The sequence below is a fragment of the Lates calcarifer genome, linkage group LG16_LG22, assembly GCF_001640805.2.
Source record: "Lates calcarifer isolate ASB-BC8 linkage group LG16_LG22, TLL_Latcal_v3, whole genome shotgun sequence".
In the NCBI taxonomy this organism is placed as follows: Eukaryota; Metazoa; Chordata; class Actinopteri; family Centropomidae; genus Lates; species Lates calcarifer.
In genome coordinates this window covers 25,141,186-25,163,506 of record NC_066848.1, presented here as the reverse complement: position 1 = coordinate 25,163,506, position 22,321 = coordinate 25,141,186, and the positions used below count along the sequence as shown (strand labels likewise).

At 38.5% G+C, this 22,321-nt stretch overlaps 1 protein-coding gene across 1 annotated transcript; it reads right to left on the bottom strand.

The window, feature by feature from the left end:
* Window positions 1-902: 902 nt before the first annotated feature.
* kcnk18 (potassium channel, subfamily K, member 18) lies at window positions 903-7,213 on the bottom strand. Its single transcript, XM_018678884.2, has 3 exons — window positions 6,818-7,213; window positions 6,406-6,552; window positions 903-2,139 (listed from the first exon to the last, which is right to left on the bottom strand). The coding sequence occupies exons 1-3, from the start codon at window positions 7,071-7,073 to the stop codon at window positions 1,304-1,306; spliced, it is 1,239 nt and encodes a 412-aa protein (XP_018534400.1). The 5' UTR covers window positions 7,074-7,213; the 3' UTR covers window positions 903-1,303.
* Between the last annotated feature and the right edge of the window lie 15,108 nt (window positions 7,214-22,321).

The following is a 22,321-nucleotide window of genomic DNA, read 5'->3' as shown; positions in this document are numbered from 1 at the left end:
ATGTTTTCTGAATTTGCATATATCACCAACACAATACTGCCACAACCTCCTCTACTAAAACACAATGGGGACATAAGTATGCACAGTTTTAAGATCAAACCATGTAAACATTCATTTCTATGCATTCATTTCTTCTTGTGTTTGAAGATGTTCCTACATTTAGTATCCCTGCTGACTTTGTGGACCAAAAAAAGCCTAGTGGGTCGCAGGTATAACAGTGAGTAAATCACAGACACACTCAACTCTCAACAATGTAATAATGCAGTAAATGTTAACTATCTTTTCTGAAGACATGCATTTTTATTTGGATTTTATCTTATCTTAATCTTCCTGTATGTGATTTTTTTTCTTTATTTTTCTTGCATGTCTCAACACGCAACTACTAGAAGAAGGGAGGTAGTTGACCATATATGGTATTTGGGGTGTGTCTGTATCCAAATGAGCTGTATGCCCAAAGTGAGGCTTCAAACATAATTAATGATGCCATATTCTGAAATCAATACATGCTGTAACACAGTACCTCAACAGAAACTGCTCTTCCTACTTCACGCAATCTTCAAAACTCCAGCATCAGATGTAACGTCACCAGTGTAGTAGTTCCTACTGCTGTGCACTACGTTGACAAGGTTTTTACCATTGTTTCTTTTCAGTAATGGTCAGAGTAACTAATGCGTCTTTGCTGACTTTTGGGCATTTGAGTAACCAAGGTAAATCACCAGCAGTAAACACCAGCAACCTTGGACTGGACAGGTTTAACAGCATCATGTTTTAACACTGTACAGTTAAGACCCTAACCCTTGATCTAACTGTAGGGTTAATATTACAGTCTAGAAAATGTAATATTTGCTGACTGTGTGGGCAGCTGTGTGTTATAAAGTGACATTTAAGAGAAGAAGCAATACTGACCATAAAGGGTACTTTATTAGATTTTTCTAGCAGGGATCAAGAAATCCAGAGTTTTGACTTACAAGCAAACACAACACTCGTGTGTGCATCCTATGTAGTACTTAAAGCAGTACAGTTACTGCAGCACAGCTACTGGTCATTCCTTGGCAAGATGCTGTATCTAGATATGCAGAATTTGAGGTTTCTCTTAATGGGAATCATTTTGCATATTACCCTCCTTCATTGGGCAAAAGCATTTGGCACATGCACATTTTTTTTATTTTGCTCATGCTTACAACCAAACAACCAGCTCGACAAATGTCCTGGAATTCCCACAGACTCCTGTCTAGGGCCTGTTTCAAAGCCAAGACTGTGAGCTTGTACAACTCTAGGAAATGAGGCAGATTCTCTTGGTGACTTAGTCACTGTTTTCATTTCTAAAAGTCTCCACATTTCCCCTGCTGATGAATTTGATGCATTGGCGATAGCAGCTTACAATTCGTGTTTGGCCCAGCTTAAAAGCCATGGACATGATGGCCATGCCAACAATAATGAAGAGTGATGTAAGCATGAAGTACTTGGGGTGATTGGGTACAATGTCGCCAAAACCTATGGTAGTGAGCGTGATGAAGCAGAAGTAGTAGGGGTCAAAGCCCTTGAATTCAGTTTCCCACAGTGGGAGAGTCAAACCAACAAAGAAAATGTAGGCAAACACAATGAAGAGAATCAGCACAAAGGGTACATCCAGCATTTCCATTCCATCCCCTAACCCTGTGAAGTCCCATATGGCATATTGTTTCTGTGGTGGTGGTAGCCGGTCTAACTCTGGGCAGGAGAGAGTCCTGAGCAGAGGGCCCTTTCTGAGTAAATTCTCCCTGGCAAGAATCTTCTCAAAGATTTCTTTGTTGTTTTGGAGCTGGATGGACTTGTGCCGTACATCCGCCTGGCTATGCAGCACCTGCCGGATGTCGAGGGGTTCACGGATCACAACCTCGTGGCTGAAAACAAAGGTACCGTCCTCCAGGGCCCTGTGGCTCGACTCCGCTGCCTTCTTACGAGCCTTCCACGGTGACCAGGTGTGGGAACGGAGGCTTTTGCAGAGTGTATGAATGCGGATGTAGGCTCTGGACATAAGCAGAGCAAGGAAGTCTCCCACATCCAGAATGACCAGAAGCATGAGAGGGATACCCACCATGGCATACAACACACATACCACCTTACCAGGCAGAGTCACTGGATAGATCTCCCCATACCCTGCAACAGTAATAGAGAAAATGGACACTTTAGTAATGTCAAGTCTACAGACCTGAAAATATGAAATCAACTTGACAATAACTGTTATTTGTCAGCAGCTTTCTTCCCCATGACATCAAGATGAAACTGACACCTTTAAAGAATAATGAAAATAAACAAATAAACAATAACCAGACAGAAACTGAGGTAATGTTAAGATATAAAATAATGTTAATTTACTTATACTACTAAAACTATATTAAGCTAACTACCACAGGCAGTGGAGAGACAAATTTGCTATCAGTGTTAATTATAAATGTTAATTACTATACACATGTGATGCCTTAGACTGGTTTGGGGTTTGAAACATGTCTGTAGCCAGCTCTCTAATACTCTCTGATGCTTGTATTGTATGTGAAGTGGTTCCAAATATGTTCTTGACAAATGTATTAAAATAGTAGTGAACAACCCATTCTAAATATGTAACTGTATAACACAACCACTGAATTCCACAAAGCTACAGCATTAAACCTGACTTAACGGATTTCAGGGCAAGAAACCATTTTCATATTGTCATTTAATACATTGTTTTTTACATTGTTCAAGAATATTAATTACAGCTGGTTGAAAATATTAACCACCAGTCCTCTAAGCCAGTTCTTCACTCATTATATGCCCGGTGGTTCACACATACTGTATACTGTACAATCTACAAACTGAGGAATTTATAAGTTTAAGTTTGCATGTCCAGGTCCAAATCTCCAGTACAATCAGTGGACTATCAATGATGAGGTATTAGCAGCAGCATGCTAATAATGCTTACTTTCAGTATTTACCTCCGAATAACATGGTTTAGATAATCTGCTGAACTGGGGGCTTTTTTACAACCTGTCTGCTCATCAGACACTGTATTCTAATGACTCAGCAGTTACATTGGTGTTATCATCACATGGAAAGTATGAAAATAAGTTTTAATGTCATCTCAAACTGAAAAAGCAATTGTCACTGTGTTGTTTTATAGAGTGTGTAGAAGACATTTACACACACACACAAACATGCATGCGTGCACCCACACTCTCTCTCTCACACACACATTAGCACTCATTATGCTGGTTGTGGAGAGATGAATGAAGTTCAGAACTCACAGGACAACACAGAGGACAGAGTGGCTCTAACCTCTAACAACCTCTAATAAGCTTTTTGTGGTGAGCAGCAGTCTCCTCTGAGAGCGCCTTCTCTTCACTAAGTTGTGGGCTTCCTGCTCTTGCTAAGCCATTAGCCATTAGCCATTAGCTGGCTTCCCTTAACCACTTATGTATGAGAAGAGGCTAATGCAGACACTGGTTTATCTGAGTCAGTGATGTGGAGGTATTCATTCTGAAGCCATTTAAGATGCTTCCCTGGTGGATGATTTGTGAGCTGTTTCCCTTTGTCTATGCAAGCACATTCTATGCAGATTCTTAGTTCAGCTCTTAGATGGCTCGCCTGACTACAATAAGTATGAACATAAACAACTGCACCTAAATGGCAGTGGGTTTCTGATTATGTTGAAATTGTTCCAATGAGTTAAATATACAAGCACATCCATATAAGCATGATGCTTCTCCTGATAAACTGTGAATGAGGCACTGGCCCCACAGGGACTAACACACAGCGGCGATAGGCCTGTCAGGCCTCAATTATTCCAACCATCCAAAAACAGCTGCCATCTGATTATGAGACACACAAGCCACATAAGGAACAAAGGCAGTCGTGAGCTTTTTTTAGGATCTCAGCTTGTTAGTCTGCTAATCAGAAAGTAATGCAATAATTATATATCTGTAGTGTGTGCAGTGAACACTATGTTCTAGGTCCAGAGTAAAGTATCTCAACAATTACTGGCCAGACTGTCTATAGTCTGTATGTTGTATAGTCTTATAGAAGATCCCTAATGAGTTTGATGACCTGCTGACCTGTCATTTAGCATCACCATCAGCTCCTACTGGCCCACACTTTGGACCCCTGCAAGGTACTGCAAACTCTTAAGACCATATGTCATGATTCCTCTGGACCTACTATGTTCCGTCCAGCACAGTCACCTGTCATACTCCATCTACCAACCACATGTCCCTGACTTTCCTCCTGTCTTTATATCTGTTTGTTCATCTGTTTTCAGTTTTTCTCAGTCACCTTAGTTTCCCTGCCCCCATGTGCATTAAAGCGGGTTAAGACAGTTATGCTGGTCTGATGCCATGTCTGCACAGGAGTGGATTCAGCTGCATTTTTCAATTGTCAGTCTCTCACACTGAAGAGATCTGCATCTGTTTTAATCAATCCAGTTATCTACACAAACTAGGTGATGGCTTCTGTTTTACTCATACACACACACACACACACACACGTAAACATCATCTGAAGCATATTTTTACACTTACAGTTCATTTTCTTCTGTTTTGCTTTTTTTCTTCTTTTGGCCACTTGGGATGAATGCTGATACTTCCCCATTTATGGATTTAACAAAGTATCATTTGTTGAAAATGACTGCTAGCTCATTCATTTATTCATGCTCAGTCACTCACATAGATGTGGGTTTCTTAAAGCTGTGAGCCCAGGAATCACAGCTGAATGGCAGAATTGCACTCTTCAAGTTTCGCTCACAAGGACTCAGGGTACATTTGGGCTGCCATTCTATGTTATAGAATTTTGATGGTATTCATTCTTTAACACTGTGTGGTTAGTAAATTGGCATGTTGGTGAACGTCTTTGTCTTATGTTTATACCACTGATGTCGTATTTTTAGCTTAGAAAAAGTGTATGTAAATCAAGCTAGCAGCACTCCATGTTACCAGCCACCTGATGAACAGAAATGCAATATTCACTCAGGCTCTGTTTTTCCACCACTCCTGAAAAAAATATCTGGCACTTAACTTAAATGCTAATCTCTAACATTATCTGTCATTTCTTGCCAAGCAAGTAGTGCACAGTGGGCTCACCAGAGCTTTCTAGCTGAAACAGCTGCCTGCTGCTGCTGAAAACAAGGTTTAATGTGATGAGAGTGAACCAAGCTGTAAAGCCGCAATTCATGATAAAAAAAACACTGAACTGAAGGAAGCTAAAAGTCTTCATACAGCAGAGAGGAACAGTATAAGTGATGATGGAGAATTCTCTGTTGTTTCATTACTTGTTTCAACACTTCACATTACATGCAATCATTTGATCCACTGTTAATATAACATTATTGATTAGTGCAGCAACAGTACTTTGTATCTTTGTATTGCGATGTAGTTCAATTTATCGTCTGACCAGGCTTCCCTTGAGTGAGGCATTGAGCAGCAGAGATTGATTTCAAGGCAATGGCAATTCATTAACATTTCTGGATATTAGTGAATGGTTTCTAGTGATGTCCAGAATGAAAGCTTGTTCAACTCCCCTCACTTTCCTCCAATCAAACTTTTACTGGTTTGATCGACGTTTACTGGGAAAGTAAACAAAAGTTCTGATGTTTGTTGTGTAAAGTATAGTATTACTGTGAGTGTTACTGCTTAGTACGCACTGACTAAGCCACAGTAATATGCAGCAAGCATTTTTACTGTCAATGTCAATACAAGGAGCTGAGCATACAATCATTAGTACTAAAGTGCATCAAACCACAAGTAAGACAGACCACAATACAAGAAACCTTCTACGAGAGAAGAATGACAAGTCCATAATGGCACAATATCACACATAGTTGTTCTTAAAGGCCTAACAAATGCTGTACATTCAGTGCAGTTTGGACAACTCACCTCCGGGTGTTCTCTGGGTGTCGCTTGTCTTTCAAGTGACCACAGGATGAGCTATAGTAACTTTTGGTAATCCTACTATCCTACTATCCATCCCAAATTTGTTGTTTTGGCAAACTGTGATGTGAAGAGCTACAGTACATTATGCAATTCATGGCACTGTCGTGACTCAGAATGGCAGCTCTCTCTCACTATCTGGTCATATATCTAAGGATAAACTAAGGAAAACTAAGGAAACTAAGGAAAAAACTTTTTTTTTTTTTTAACTTAAAGGCACAGTAAGATAAAGTCAAGATAAGATGTTGAGTTCATCTGAGTGAATGTGATGACCTAAATCAAACTAAAAGCTCTTTTAAGTATAACAGTTAAAATAAATGCAGGTGAATACTAAAGAGCAACCAGTGAAATGTTTTAAGTGGTAACCAGCTTAGTGTGTAATAGAAACAATGACATGTATGACGAGAAAACACAGCATTGCAGCACACACACACACACACACACACACACACACACACACACAACTTACCAACTGTTGTGAACACAGTGCAGCAGAAGAACATGGCGCTAAAAAAGTCCCATCTCTCGGGTCCCTGGAGCCAATTGGACTTGAAGCCTTTCCGCATGGTTTTGTCCACTGTCTGCAGAATGTCCTCATGTGTGCAGGACGAGTTATCTGAAAATAAAGAGAAGGAGATGATGTAGAGCGAGTAAAGCGAGTAAAGAGTTATTATTAATATTTTTGTTTGGGCTGTTATTTTGTAAACCGACTGTAACAAGAAGGTCCAAGTTACTGTGTCATCGTTAGCACCAACAAAGATCCAAACTCCACAGATTTAATCAGAAACCATAAGAAGTTCAGATCGATATCAAAGAACTGTTCAAGTTGTCTTCTACAGTGACAGCAGGTGATACTTCAACTGATATCTGAGGCCAGTTACCGGTGAGGTTCTGGACGGTCCTGACAATCTGACTCAAGAAGTCACTGTAGTCCGGCTGGATAGTGGACTCTCCCCCTCCTTCAATGTAGTCGAACATGAGCGCACCCAGCGCAGCGTATGCGACCAGAGACAGGCACAGAAAGAGGTGAGGAAAGAGCCTCCAAAAACGCCTGGCGCATTTTCTGGACTCGGCTTTAGCACTTATTCCTTTCTTCGCTGCCACTGACATCTTCCTCTTCTTTTTCTTCCTCCACATCCACCTCCTCCACCGCGGCTCCTACAGTCTGTGTGGAGAGCGGCCGTGCGTCCGTCAGCTGAGGTTTGAGCTCCAGCAATGTGCGCGGAGGCAGCTGAGGCAGCACAAACACCACATCATCCACACATGCATTTCAAACACTGGACTGACTCGTTATTGACTCTGTAGCCTATTAGGCTACTCCCCTATCTGACTGCAGGGTCCCGGGGGAACCTGCTACAGTCTAACGGTTTGATGTGATTAGTTTTATCCCAGTGATCGAGGTGATCGAGGTCGAAGATTTTTTTTTCGCTCTTATTGAATTGAAATAATGCTATATAATGCGATGAGAAGAAAACCCTTCATTACAAATATAACAGCTAATCTGTAATGTGATCACCTCCACACAATGGTCTATTTTGTCTTTGGTTGACCTCTGCTTGTAGGAATACTAAACATCCCAACTGAACTCCCACTTTGTTCCACCCATCCAACATACAGTGCTGCCAAGCAGTGGTGGAACAGCTCAGATCCTTTAATGAAGGAAAAGTGGCAATACAACAGTGTAAGATTACAAAAACAGTTCCCTCTGACATAAAGTAACATACATGGAAATGAAAGTGAAAATACCTGAAAACTGTACTTAGGTACAGTGCTGTAGTAAATGCACAGTGCACCACTGTTGATAACCATAAATCAACTTTATTCACTTTTCTTTTGGAAGTCCTGCTTACTGCAAGAGCAATAATGTCCCTTTAATCACTAAGAAACTGGTCCTACCCTCTATAAAACTCCAGGAGCAACAGGTGCTGCAGGATTTCTATATTTAGTGAACCATGTGAAGGCCAGTTGTAATTTAGAGTCAGAGAACAACTGGGCCCTCTTTCCATAAATACCTGAAACTATGAACCATGCCAGTGATGCCACTGCCTTCAACTTGTAACTAACCAGTTACCTAGTTTACTCCCACTTTTCATTTGCAGGAAACTGCACTGAAACTCTGCCTTCTGCAGAGGAAATTCATAATTTAGGCTTGATTCTGTGGCCTGGCACCACATTATAAGAGTGATAATGTGATGGATGGTGAAACTGGCTCAAAGCACTAGAGGATGTGATCTAATACAAATCACTCAAAACTACAGCCACAATAATGACCAACACGTTACATTGTTACAGGGCTGCTGGACTGTATAATTGTAGACCTACTGGTTTTGATTTAATTGTGTTTATACTTTGTTCAGTCAAAGATCCTTTCAGGAAAACACCAAAGGAAAGCAGGAAACCTCAATTGCAACTTAAATGCATCTGGCAGGATAAATTTACACAGCAGTATTAAATATTAAAAGTAGCTATGTGCTTTACGCACAGTGGCTTCAGGAAGCATTCAGAGGCCCTCACTTTTTGCACACTTCACTGTGTTGTAGATTTAACTCTAAATACAAAGCACAGCTGTGGCTGAAGTCAAAGTCAATAGGTATTCAGTCAGTCATAAACCAAAGTACTGGGTTTATGAAAAGTTAAGGGATTATCAGAGTTATTAAATTCTAATGTCATGCCAATCGAATCAAATACCTGTCGGGTTATGTCACCTGAGATAAAAACATCAAACTCATGGTGGCATGAAAAGTCAGGGATGAACAAAGTTATTACAGCCTTTAGTCATTAGTTTTATTAAATCAACACACTGACCTCAATAGTGGTGTGGACTCCATTTTAAAAGTACTGTAGTGTAATGAATAGATAAACAGGTCAGAATATATAAGATTTTATTCAAAGATATTATATGATCAATAATATTACAGAGTTACATCTGATAATGAGAATCTGAGAATGACAGTTTGTTAGAAATCTAATTCAGTTGATACCAGTAATTCTTATTAATTATTATACATTATTATGTATCATTCTGAATGGAGCTGAAGGTTTGCTTAGATATTGAAAGTTAATGAGGAAGCTTGCTGAGTACTTTGGCAGTGCAGTTCTCAGTTTAATGTAATAATGACCATAATTGGTGTAGCAGAGCCAAACTACAGCACAGGGGAGGTCCAGTAAATGTTGGCTTCTCTCTGTAAAATGCAACACTTGAACAGCCTTATGTCTGCTCAGCATCAGTGGAATAAACATTTTGGCTGGCATTCTGTAAAATAAACACCCATCAGAAAGTCACAGTGCTCTGGCCTCTACTCATCGCATTATTTAACGGTGACACCATTCCAAAGCAACTAGTCAGAGAAGAAACACAGTGATGTTGTTCCTGGCCCTGACACCTTGTGTTAGACAAAGCTTTTAAAGGCAAACTAAGTCGTCTGTGTTTGTGTTAATGTGACCTATTTCAAGATGAGCTTGGAAGAAATTTTACTGAGGGCTGCTGAACTATTCTTGACTGTATATATTTTTAAAGACAAAGGCAAATTTTTAAAGACAGTGCCACATGACAATTTCAGCATGACACCAGTGGACCAAAGCCAAATACTACTGGTCTGGCAGTGCTTGTTGTAGTACAGTAGGAGTGCAGGGGTAATGAAAATTCAAGTTGGCACACTGAATGAATGGGGACAAATTTGAGAACATTCAGAATGTTAGTGAAGTTTCACCTGGGAACCCAAAGGCTGAGGGTAGATTTACAGTTGTGTGTTAAAGGGTGAGTGGTAAAACTGCAGCAGCTACAGGCGTACACTCCATAGCTAAGCTGTAGCTGACATATGCCTCCTTGAAAGTATAACCACACACAGTGGTCACAGTAGGCTAGACAGACACTGGAGACTGGAAGATCTGTGATCAATATACAGGTTGAAGAAAGGTTAACTATTCTCCTTTTAAATAACATGCATCTAACAAAGCCACCTCCTACTGAAAACTAATTGAAGTCACCACTCTCCATCACAGCGAATGAAAGAATGTAAACACAATGCAGTCTCAAGTTCAGCGATGAGCTGAGGCAAAAGGTTCCCTTTATGTAAGACATGTTCTAGACATCAGCAGCTTGTGTAAGCTGCTGCTGCTCTGTATCACAAAGCAGATGAAAGAAGCCTGATCATGGTAATGAGTGAGACAGAATTCTAAAGTATAAATCAAAACCACAAATGTTAGCATGGTGGCTTTCTAGAGTAGTCTTTCTAGATCAGAGGTCATCATGTGGCCTGCTCATTATTATTTTATGTAAATCTCAAAGGTACCGCTAGTAGAGTTGGAGATTTAAGAAGAGAATAAAGAACTGTGCCTAAACTTTTGGTATCATGGAGTGTGAAGAACACAGCAGCCTACAGGAGTTTTTTTTTTTTAGCAGGTATTAGAGTTCTGCTTAAAAGTACCTGGTGTGGGGACATGTGCTGCACTGTCCATGCAGAGATGCAGTCGTAAAGAGCAGTCATCCATTTTCCATCTTCAGCCGGCCTACACTGAGGAGGTATTACTCAAAGTAACAGTTGTGCTACGGTTTGTGTTACTTTTTGTGACTTGATATGGTGTTTGATGCAGAATATGGGAGGTGGTTGTACAGAATCACTGCTTCTTCATCATATAAGGAGTTAACTATTACAGCTATTATGATGCATTTAAAACAACAGATAGCAAACTCATCATTCATTTAAAATGACCATTGAAAACCTCTCACAGATTTACATGTTGTACAATAATCTGAGTGACCAAGTTGTCAGAAGCACAGTTAACAAAGAAAGTTTAAGTTTTAGAGAAAAAATGTAATTCTGATAAGATGTAATTCAATCCCATTTGGACATAGAGGGCGTTGATGGCACACCCTGAAACCATTAACGGGATCTAATTCCAAGTCCTAAGGCGCTCCCCTCCCTCCAGTCAGACAGACATTTTCCAGTAATAATGTTCTCTCTCCTTTACCACTCAAAGCCTATGTTTGACCTGGGACTGTGTCTGACCTATAATTTGGAATAATCCACAGTAATGAACTTTGTTTGTAATATTTGAGTGATAGTGATTGATAGTGAAAGTGATAGTGTCTTAGATTTCTTTCTTTTTTTATTATTTGTTGGCAGTTTATTTTAGATCAGTTGAAAGCAGAGAGGCAGAAAGGAAACAAGGGAAGAAGAATCAAATCATGGACGTTGCAGTTATGTGGCATGTGCTGTAACGGTCTCTTGTATACTCGGTACCTCGTGTGCCTGATAGATAGATGAGTAAATCTGCAGCAGTCAGATATTTTGGGAAATACTGTTTGCTGTTTTATTCAGTTCTGCACTGTACTGGAAGTCCTGAGGGAAGTGAGAGGACAGCAGATGGACAAACTGTAAAAATTACCACATTTTAACCCAGACATTAATACTGTGTTGCTCTAAAAACCTGTCAGTGCATTTGGAAAAAAAAACAAAACGAAAATGAATTCACAGATTTGTGGTGTGTGATCCAGCACCAAATAAACAAAGTTACAATATAGTGTGTGTGAGATGCAGCTAGAGGACCATGGCATATTTATTTGCATTGTGCAAGCTAAGTTTCTTTTAGGAAAGAAACAAATGCTGATACTGGCTTTTACCAGACATGTAACAACAAGCTACTCACACATATGCTGAAAGCACATTTTAGACAGTACTTCACTGCAGGCAAGGACTGTTCAAGAGCTGTTCATGTGCTTTTTGCAAAGACCAACTTATGTGAATAAAAAGAAGACAGAGGACTGGGCTTCTCCTTTAAAAAAAAAATATTTTCATATTTAAAAATCTAATTGTAATGGATTGTTATAAAATGTAAACAAATATAATATAACTTATATTGCATTTTTTGATAAGGTAAAAAAAGATCAGCTTGCAAGTTTTTCACTTCCCACACCATCAAACAACATACAGGAATTTTGTGGAAATGATGAGTTGATGAGAATAAATGATGAGAAACTAAACTAACATATAATTAGACTTCCCGGCACTGTTTAAAAGTCATCAGCATACATAATGGAAACTTGGTATGTGTCTTTAATACACGTGAAGATAAATCAGGGTCAGTTCATTTCTTTTGTTGGAATCTCTGCTCAGGGTAACCTCAAACTGTTTATTACTGAAATCTACATGCTACTGTAACTTCATTTACCCATAATGCATTGCAGGTAGAGGCTAACTTTAAAAGCTTTTGAACTGTGGGTGAAAATATACTGTAGCAACGAATATTAGTGCTTAATTGGACCATGACAGTCATTAAAACTACAAGGTTTTAAACTACTGTTATATTAATAGCCAACAGCAAATGTAATATTGATTCATTTTCAGGAAAAAAGTTAGCTAAAGACAATGCCCAGCTAGCTAGGAAATTGTTGAGTCTCAAATCAAAAATCTAAATATATATTTGTGAAATTGTTTTTATAGATGTTCAACAGGAACCAATGGGCTTGGCTTTGACAGAGAAGGGAAGTCAGAGGTCAGAAGTCAGATTTGTTTACATTAGAATAATTGAAACACCAGCCATCTGTTATAATGTTTATAAAGTTTATACTGTGTGGAGGTGTACTGTAAGAAGAAAGCTGGGACCCAGTAACCTGTGTCCACAGCTGTGTGAGGTTGATAGAAAAGACTGAGACATTCCTGATTTGAAAAATGTCTTCCTTATTGAACTTTCATCTATTATTTATTATTATACAACATTTTTTTGATAGTGCATCAGTCCCTCTATGTTAGGGTCAGTCTGCTGCAGGTTGGATTGAGTCTTATTATGCTCAGGTCTTGCATAAGGTCCTGAAAATTCCATGCATTCATTTTGGGTTGGGCTCAAAGTTTTGGGTGTTGATGATAAGTACACTATTACTCTTAGCTAAATTGTTTGATGGACTTTTTTTTTTGTATCGAAACAATATCAGAGATTTTTAGGGCCCCCACCTCCCCCTCCCCCAGTCCATCCTACAGTAGAGTGGACAAAAATAGTTTGTCTCCAAATCCAGTGATTGCTCTGATGCTAATGGTGAGGACTTTTAAAGCAATCATGAATTTATTATTCATAAAAAAGCAAAATTAGGCTACCAAAAGACAAAAGAAAGAAACTATTGAGGGGAAAGAAGCTGAGACAAAAGTTAATCTGACCACAGTTTGCTAGCAGTGTTTCAGAATGGTTTCATATTGGTAGGTTACCAACATTATAAGAGTTAGCTCACTGATAGATGAAACAGTATCGTGTTCAGTTTGAGAAACAGCCACAGAAAGTCAATCAGCTGCAGGTCAGAAGTCATTTCCAGCAGTCATTTACAGCACCTATTAATTAAATTACTAACATTTAAGATGCTTGTAAGGTTCTTCAGGTAATATTTTTCCCTTGGCATTTTTGATTTTTTGATAGTCATAGAGAGCGACAGAAAAGGCAGGGAAGAGAGAGGGGATGACATACAGCAACTATCCCAGGCCAGATTTGAACCTGGGCAACTGCAGCAAGGACTCAGCCTCGATTAGTGGAAAGCACTACCAGGTGAGCAACCAGGGTGCCTCTCAAGTAATGACTTTTGAAACATGATCAGTTTACTATAGTATTTTGAATGGAAATAAACCTTAGGCAGCATCAGGTAAATTTAATAACTCAAACTGAGCCATTATTTCATTATCATTTGACCAGTCAGTCAGTTTGAGAGTGTTGGCAGGGTCTAATTCCTTTTCAGTCAATCCAGTTTTCAGTTTTGATACTCGTGCTAATTGTTTTGTGTATATATATATGGATTGTACCTTTAGGTTTTACTATGCTATTTCTCTGTTGCAATAGACTGGGTTAGCACTTGAAAAGTGGATATTGTCGGAAACCTTAATTCTGAAAATAACATGATTCCAGTGAAGTGTTCTTCAGTTGTCTTTTATTATGAAATACAGAAATAATGTAATCCTTTCTCAGTGTTACTCACAGTGAAAACTTCACAGGGTCATTGTAATATACTGAGAAAAGATGGCAGAAATGTACAGAGATTTCAGATTGTGCCGACTCATTGTTTTTAATGTTGAACAGTTGAACCCCACATTTGAAATATTCCCTGATTTACTTCACCTTTACAAACAGATTAACTGATTGTGTTAATTTCATTGAAATTAATGGATCTCAGTCTGCAGTCTATGGTAAATGCAGGCATGTAGACCTAATGGTATCTGCAGTGTGCCATTGTCTTGGCAGGGTGAAGATCATTTACGTTCAAGATTCTATTACTTTGACTGAATCACCGTATCTTGCTCCTCATTTTGGTCACTTACACCTATTCTTCTCATTCTTTTGATCAGTACCCAAAGCCCATTACTGTACTGTATGACATTTACATTACTACTAAGGCTGCACCAATCTCCCTCTCAATCTCACAAAACTCTTAAGATGCTTGAATGACTTCACTTCAGGCAGCAAGATGCTAAATTGAAGGATGTTTGGTGTAAACAGTGCTATGAGCTTCCACAGAATCTCTGATGGGTTAGGGTCTGAGCTCTCAATCCAGGAGGTGGGTTTTAATGCATTTGAAGTCATTCTGTAGCAGATTTACTTCAACATTTAGGACCACTGTCTTGCTGCATCACCAACTTCTCCTGATCTTCAGCTCTTGGACAGCCACCCTGACATTGTCCTTTAAGATACACTGTTAAACTTGGGATTCATTTTCCCCTTGAAGATGGTGAGCTGTCCAGACCCAGAGACAGCAAAGCAGTTCCAGGTCGTGTTGCTTAAGAACAGGAGCACGGTTGATATTGTTTTCACAACCCAGCAGCTTCAGGAACAGTGCTGGGAACAACACGAGGACTTGTTTAGGACCTTTGTAAACCTCCCCAAAGTCTTCAACACTGTTCAGAGACACCTTTTGTGGGACATCCTCCTCAGGTTGGGATGCCCCAACAAATCTATTGACATCCTCTGCCAGTTTCACGATAAAATGACTGCGCAGGTGACCATAAGAGGACGAGAGTCTGACCCTTTCCCCTATATATATATATATATATATATATACATACATATATAGGGTTTGGGCACTACACAGTTTAGAGCAGTGAGAAAGTGTACAGCATGATGGGCCACCACCAACATGAGTAGTCTGCCAGTAGAGTGCCAACATCCCACCCACACCACCAGTCTTCACTGTTGCTGAGGAACAACTGTCAGTGGTCCCATTGTTCAGATATCTGGGGAATATTGTCTCTGAAGACAGCAGCACTGATAATGAGGTCCAGAGCCAAATCCTGTTGCAATCATTTGCAACAGCAAAGAAGACATTTGCGGTTTTTATTGAAAAGTCTTGATAACTTTTGGATGGATTGTTGATTCAGACATTGATGCATGACTTTGGTGATCCCCTGATTTTTCCTCTAACACCATCATCATCTTAAAATTTCATTTTGTCCAGTACTTTGGTTTATGACCTGATAAACTCACGACATCTTCATTAGTTACAGCTGTGCTTTGTGTTTGGTGCTAATTAACATATGTTAACATGCTAACACACCAAACTAAGATGGTAAATATCCATCCATTAATTATTATTATACAGCTTATCCTTAGGGGTTGCAGGGAGCTAGATCCAATCCCAGCTAAGATGGTGAATGTAGTAAATATTATACCTGCTAAACATCAGCATGTTAACAATGTCATTGTGAGTATGATACTGAAAAAAAAAAAAAAACAGCCTTTGTCTAAGTACAGCCTCTCAGAGCTGCATTAGCATGGTTGTAGACCCTTGTTACTGTTGTGTCCAGAAAAGCTCAAAATTCAGATTAGAGAAAAAGATCAAATGTCAGGTACATCTTGACACAAACACCTAGTAGACAGGTGTGTAAGAAAATGAAATTATGCAGAGAAAAACTTGAATTCCTGTTCACTGTCAGCTTTGTTAAACATAAGATTTCAACTTTTTCTGTAGCCTGGCCAAGTCAACACACATGCATCTATCCCAGTCCATTCAAGAATCAAACACTTTCTGCACTGGGTAAAAACATGATCCAGGAAGCAATAATGTTTCCTCCAAAACAGAGCAGACAAAACCATTTAGCAGCACATAAATGTCATTTTTACTGGACAGGGTTGCAGTAGTTTATATGCCTGGTCCATGGAAAATACACAAAGCTCACTCTTTTAACTCTATTAACCATCAGAGCCATGCACTTTAAGCCCTGGCTTAACCACTGGCTATACAGATAGCAGTCTGTCAACATGACATCTCCTAACAACATGACTGTGGTGCTGTGGAGTACAAAACTCAATACATACACAAACACTTCCAAACAACACATTTACAACACAGAGACAAGCAAACAAAATTAGAAGAACACAGATGACCCCAAAAGATTTATGATGTTTTCAAATAAACAAGGATTCCAAGTACAGTGCTTGGAGGCCAGCAAAACACCTTTCCGAGCAGACATTGTGTATCGCAGCTATAGACCTGCTCATATTTAAGAAATGCCTGAGGTTTACACTATGGAATGCTCTGAACTTCAAACTCAAAAGTATAAAAGGTCTGTGAGTAAGACACACTCCTCCCTCTGCTCTCTAACAGGCTCAGGTCTTAGCAGCATAGATTCAACAAGATGTTGGAAACTTTCCTCTGAGATTCTGCTCCATGTTGACATGACTGCATCACATCATTTCTGCTGATTTGTCAGCTGCACATTCATGCTGCCAACCTCCTGTTCTACCACATCTACTCACATCAAAGGTGTTCTACTGGATTCAGATCTGGTGACTGGGGAGGTCACTGAAGTTCACTGAACTCACTGTCATGTTCATGAGCTCAGTTTGAGACGACTTTAGCTTTATGACATGGAGCATTATCCTGCTGGAAGTAGCCATTAGAAGATGGTAAACTGTGGTCATAAAGGGATGAACATGGTCAGCAACAATACTCAGATAGACTGTGGCATTCAGACCATGACTGATTGGTGTTAAAGGCCCAAAGCGAGTCAAGAAAACATTCCACACACCATTACACCACCACCAGCAGCAGCCTGGACTGATGACACAAGGCAGGTTGGCTCCATGGATTCATGCTGTTGAAGTCAAATTCTGAGCCTGCCATCCACCTCAAGGTTGGAGGTGCTGATCACTCTGAGATACTCTTCTGCTCAGCACAGTTTGAAAAAGTGGTTATCTGAGTAACTGTAGCCTTTCTGGTTTTTTTTTCCCAGGAGATCAGCAGTTTCAGGAATACAAGTCTAAAAAAAAGTCAAAAAATAAAAGGGTCAAAAGTCAAATACATACATACATATACATATGTATATATATGTGTGTGTGTGTGTGTATATATATATATATATATATATATATATATATATATATATACACACACACACACTCACACACACACACACACACACACACACACACATATATATATAGTGTGTGTGTGTGTGTGTGTGTAAATCACCAGAAAATCACCAAAAATAATTAACATGGGAAATAAATATATAAAATAAATATCTAAAAAAGAGAGAAAAAGTAACATCAAAATGTAACATCCTATTAAATGCTACTCCATCATTAAGGATACTGCCTCAGCTAATGTATTTTTTAAAAAATAATTATTGTTATTATCACACCAGCTCAGCTCTGTTTCTATACTGCAGGATTTACTCTTAATCAACTTAAGAGCTCTGTTTCGTTGAATAGCATGTTTAAGTCAAAAGAGCTTTGATAATGAGTTTTTATTCTTAAGTTTGTGAGTTACGAAAAATTTCACTTTTAGCAGTTTGTTAGATATGGGCTGGTGTAAATCTTGGTAAGTGAGAATAACTAAGGCCAGCTGTTTTCCACCAAGAGTCAAACATGTATGCAGGCTTTCATTACAGACAGTTACCAAACTACCTCACTGATGGATCTGACCCAGTCCTTTGGCTGCAGGTTAATTCCTAAACCAGTGTCTCATGCTGTTAATAAAGATAAAGAGTATTACCTTCGGCAACCACATGAGGGCGCCAGAGGTTTAATTGTCACACATCTCAACTGGTGCTGAAACATTACAAATCTTCCAGCTTCCTGCTGTCGATTATGTGTCCACAACCTTCTGGCTAATGGCCCCTGGCACAGGAACCAAGACTTCATATGCAAATCTGTGTGTATTCCACCATCATAATAATCATCATAATTTATGGTGGTGAACTGGCCTTTCGGTTATGGACTGGAAGAATAGCAAATCAAAATATGATTACATGTAAATCAAACAAGGTGTTTGCTCAACCATTGTAGATATGGCAAAGGTCCAGGTTTTTGTATCAGGTGAGTAAATATTTTAACTTGTGTAATGTTGTGATCAGGGAGACAAGCTAATGTCCAAGAGTCTGAGTTTGCTCGTTAATTTTAAATACTCTGTCAGTACATGTGAGGTCTGTCAGGGTTGTAGCTACAGCTGAGAGCACAGATTTCATATTCTCAGCATTGTGTCAAGCAAATTGTGTATTTCAATGACTCAAGGAGGCTGATTCTGATATTTGACAAAATATCCTAAATTTTTTATTGTTTTCAGATCAAACTATTTAAATTTTTTAAGTTAAATCAATATATAAGATAAAGATTTTATATTTTTCCTCTCAGATTATATCCTGGCCGTGAGGAAAAGGCTTTGAAGCAGCATTTAGGGAATTAAAATTTGCAGAAATTATAATAGAAAATATAATTGAAACGTGACAGTATAATGTAGTATACATTAATAAGTATATATTTTAAAAGGTTTATTTATTAGTCTTTTGGGGTGGGGTGCTGCTGAGGTGATTTGAATTCATGACCTGAGTCTTTTTAAATTCCTAAGGACAGGATTCAGGACAGGATATTAGAAGATAATACTAAGCTGAAATGAGACACTGTAAAATGCCGTCATTTAAACACAACAGCATCATAAATAACAACTTCCATTTTGGTAAAATGCACTTGCATTGTTAAATTCTATGATGTCAACTAAACTATATACGTCACATCATTTCCTGCCTACTACCATATTGTTAAGTTGAGTTAAGATCAGTGCAGAGACCATTGCTATTACATGATGGGACTGTCTTAATGGCAACAATGTTCAGTCTTATTGATTATAAAATGTCAGAAATGAGCAAAAAAATTCCCATCTCACTTTGAGTGACATTGTCAAATGTCTTGTATTGTCCGAAGACACTGAGTTTCTTTCCAGTGATGCAAAACAGAGAATGTTTGGAATTTCTGCCTGTTAATTGATTCTGATTATCAAAATGTTATTGTTTAAGTTTTATTAATTGATTAATCAATTGTTTGTGTATTTGTAATGTGCTTTTTTTATTTTATTTTTTTACAAACATCTTTGTTTTGACAGACTGTACATGCTGAATATTTACAAGTTTGCCTTGATCGTGAACTACAATTTAAATATTAAATCATGTTCTTTGTCATTGTTTTGTTTGTTTGTTTTGCCTGCTCCTTCTTATAATCCCTGACACTAGAGAGATGATTTACATTTCAGTAATACTCCTATTTTTTACACCTTGTTGTTTTTCTTGTTCTTCATGTTGTATAGTCAAAGACAAATTCACCACAGTGGACAATAAAGATGTGTTTTACTGTGTTGGATCGTGAGCAAACAAAGGTTTTAGTGTGTATTTAAGTGCCTTCTGGCTGTGTGGTATGTCTAAATTAACCTTGTCTTACAAGATTAACAGTTGTAAAATATTCTGTTTATTATTATTTATTGTCTTTGTATTCAATAGTTAAAATGAGATAAATAAATCATTAAATAATAACCTTAGATCATGTCTAAATTTGTAAAGTAATAAACAATAAGCTGAAGCTTCATCATTTACAGCACAACTCTCTGGCAAAATGCCAGTCATTTAGGAATCCAAAACACACCTTGGACTGTTGATTAGGGCTTCTAAAACTGTTATTAGGTGGAGTAGCTTTTAGATTGGGTGATAGTTATTTAGATCATAAGAACAACTACCTACAAGAAGAGGAGGAACATGAGCTAACATCAAAACTTTTGGGATCATACCTAAGTGCATAGTCTTAATAATAAATATGTGTCAAGAGTTCAGCAATAAGAGGTACTTAGACTTTATACACACTTTATCACTTTATAACATCTGCAAAAAGTTTTTTTTTTTTTTTTTTTTTTTAATTTTGAAAGCTAATGAAGCTCCAAGGACATCTTTTATATGACAGCAAGTGAAATGAAAAGAATGGTTTGATTAGATGAGACATTACCAGATTGAATCACTTTCCTTTGTCTAGGATATATGAGAATGTATGAACATTTATTTTACTGGTGTAAAGAATTATAAAAGCGATATATGTTTTAGTCCCATAGTCAACGTCATTTACAATCCTTGACTGTGTCTGCCTCCACCTATGGGTCCGGCTTTGAACTTGGCATAAAGATAGTTCTAATAAGTCCCACTGATTGATGAAAACCATCTTGCAAAACACTTGTCAACAATGTTGCTGCAATTGTGAAAGACAAAAAGAGGAGAAGAGCTAAATTTTTCTCATACCTGATATATTCATCTAAGTATTCATCACTGCTTGTATGTGACTGCTCTGTTTTGTTCTGTGACAACCGTTTGCTGCATACCTTTATCGATTTTCCTGCTTTCCTGTTGAATGTCTGCAAGAAAATGATCGACCACAAGTGAGACCAATTGTATGACGGTGAAAATGTGATCATGTTCTCAAGCACTTGTGTATCTACTCAGCTCTTTTAATTGTTGCGTGTGTGCAGCCTTTCATCTGCGAGAAGATATTGCAGCATCGTTTGTGTTTGAAAGATATCTGAATCTCTTTATCTTTCCCACAAATCTCAACACTTCAGAGTAAATAGTGCCCCTCCAGACATGGTTGAGCCAGTATGGATTTTATTTTGTTTGGGTGTGTCTTTGTTTAAATCACATAATCATTGGGTTGCTGTCATTCGCTGTATTTGCCCTGTCCTCTTCCTTTAGATGTGCCGTGCAGCTGTGTCTAAGTCATACAGCACCACCTCATTAGCTGACTTGCAGTGTGCTGTAGATGTTCTGGACAGAAACTATAGGCCCACTGTAAAAGTGCTCAGTCCTCCAACAAATGGATGCTTAGTTTTAACAGCAGAGTAAAAATAATGACTGTCAATACTACATTTGATCTGGATCCTCAGCCAGTGTTTGCTCTGTGTTTATTTATCACTGTTCTTACATTAAGTGTTGTCTGCAACACATGATGACTGCTCCATCATCTCTTAGTGTCTTTTGTCTCTTCTCCCTCTGTGTTAGTGATGTCCTTTGAGTCTTGCCTCTTTTGTGCGTGTAGTCTGTCGTCTTTCCGTGTCTTCATGGTAGAGAGGAGGTTTTGGCTTTGGGTTTTTACAGGTCAATAATATGACCTGTAGAAGTGTGCCAGTAGCAGGCGGATTGGACTTTTGTTGTTATGGTAACAGTAATAAACACATGGTTTACGTTGTGGAACAGTCACAATTTGAACAGTCTCTACTTGGTTTGGTTTTAATTAAGCGGGCTGTGGAATGGTTATGGATGAAGGAAACAACGCTGACTGTCGGTTTCACATGGGAAATGTACACTGGTCTCCCACATGAAACTCAATTAAAATCGCTCTAGTAATATTTCATGCAATTAAGTTATGTTGTAAACACTTTGTGCGATAACTAATACATTTACTAAAAGCTAGTTGTGCCTGGTGGTCTCATGTTAACCACTAATTTGATTTTCCTAAATCAGTGGATTCCAGCCTTTGTCTACTTGTAACCTCTTATCCCATGTTGCAAACAGTAAACAGTCTTTTCAACATATACATTACATGTACACTGTAATTCAGCTGCTGGAAATACTACAGCACTGAATGTGGATTAATCCTCTGCTGAAAATAGTACCCAACAAATGCATGATTTCCTTGTCTAAGTGATGTTTACTAAAAAAAAAAAAAAAAACGCAGTGGACAGCTGTTTTAAGAAATTACTGAGCCTTTAAAAAATAAATACATTACATTACAATTAAAAAGAGGCTAATACTTATTGTTTAGTTCTGCTCTTTTCTCAGGACCTTCAATAAAATATTAAACATGAATAAAATACAAATAAATTTGTCCAACTTTTAATGGACCCTTGTAGAAGTGAAATGTTTTGAGAGAGGGAGGTAGAAGGAGAAATCACTTGACTGAGGGGCCCACTGCCAATACACAGGTTGCCACCGACATCACACCGTTCAACAGTTACATTCTTACAGCTCCCAGCAGGAATAATCTGCTGTAACTCTTAATCACCCAGTACAGTTAAGATGAGGTTAAACAGAGAATCACAGTCAAGCCTGTTGTGTTTCCAAACACCCCCAAAAGATTTTCCCTGAAAAAAAAAAAAAAAAAAAAAAAAA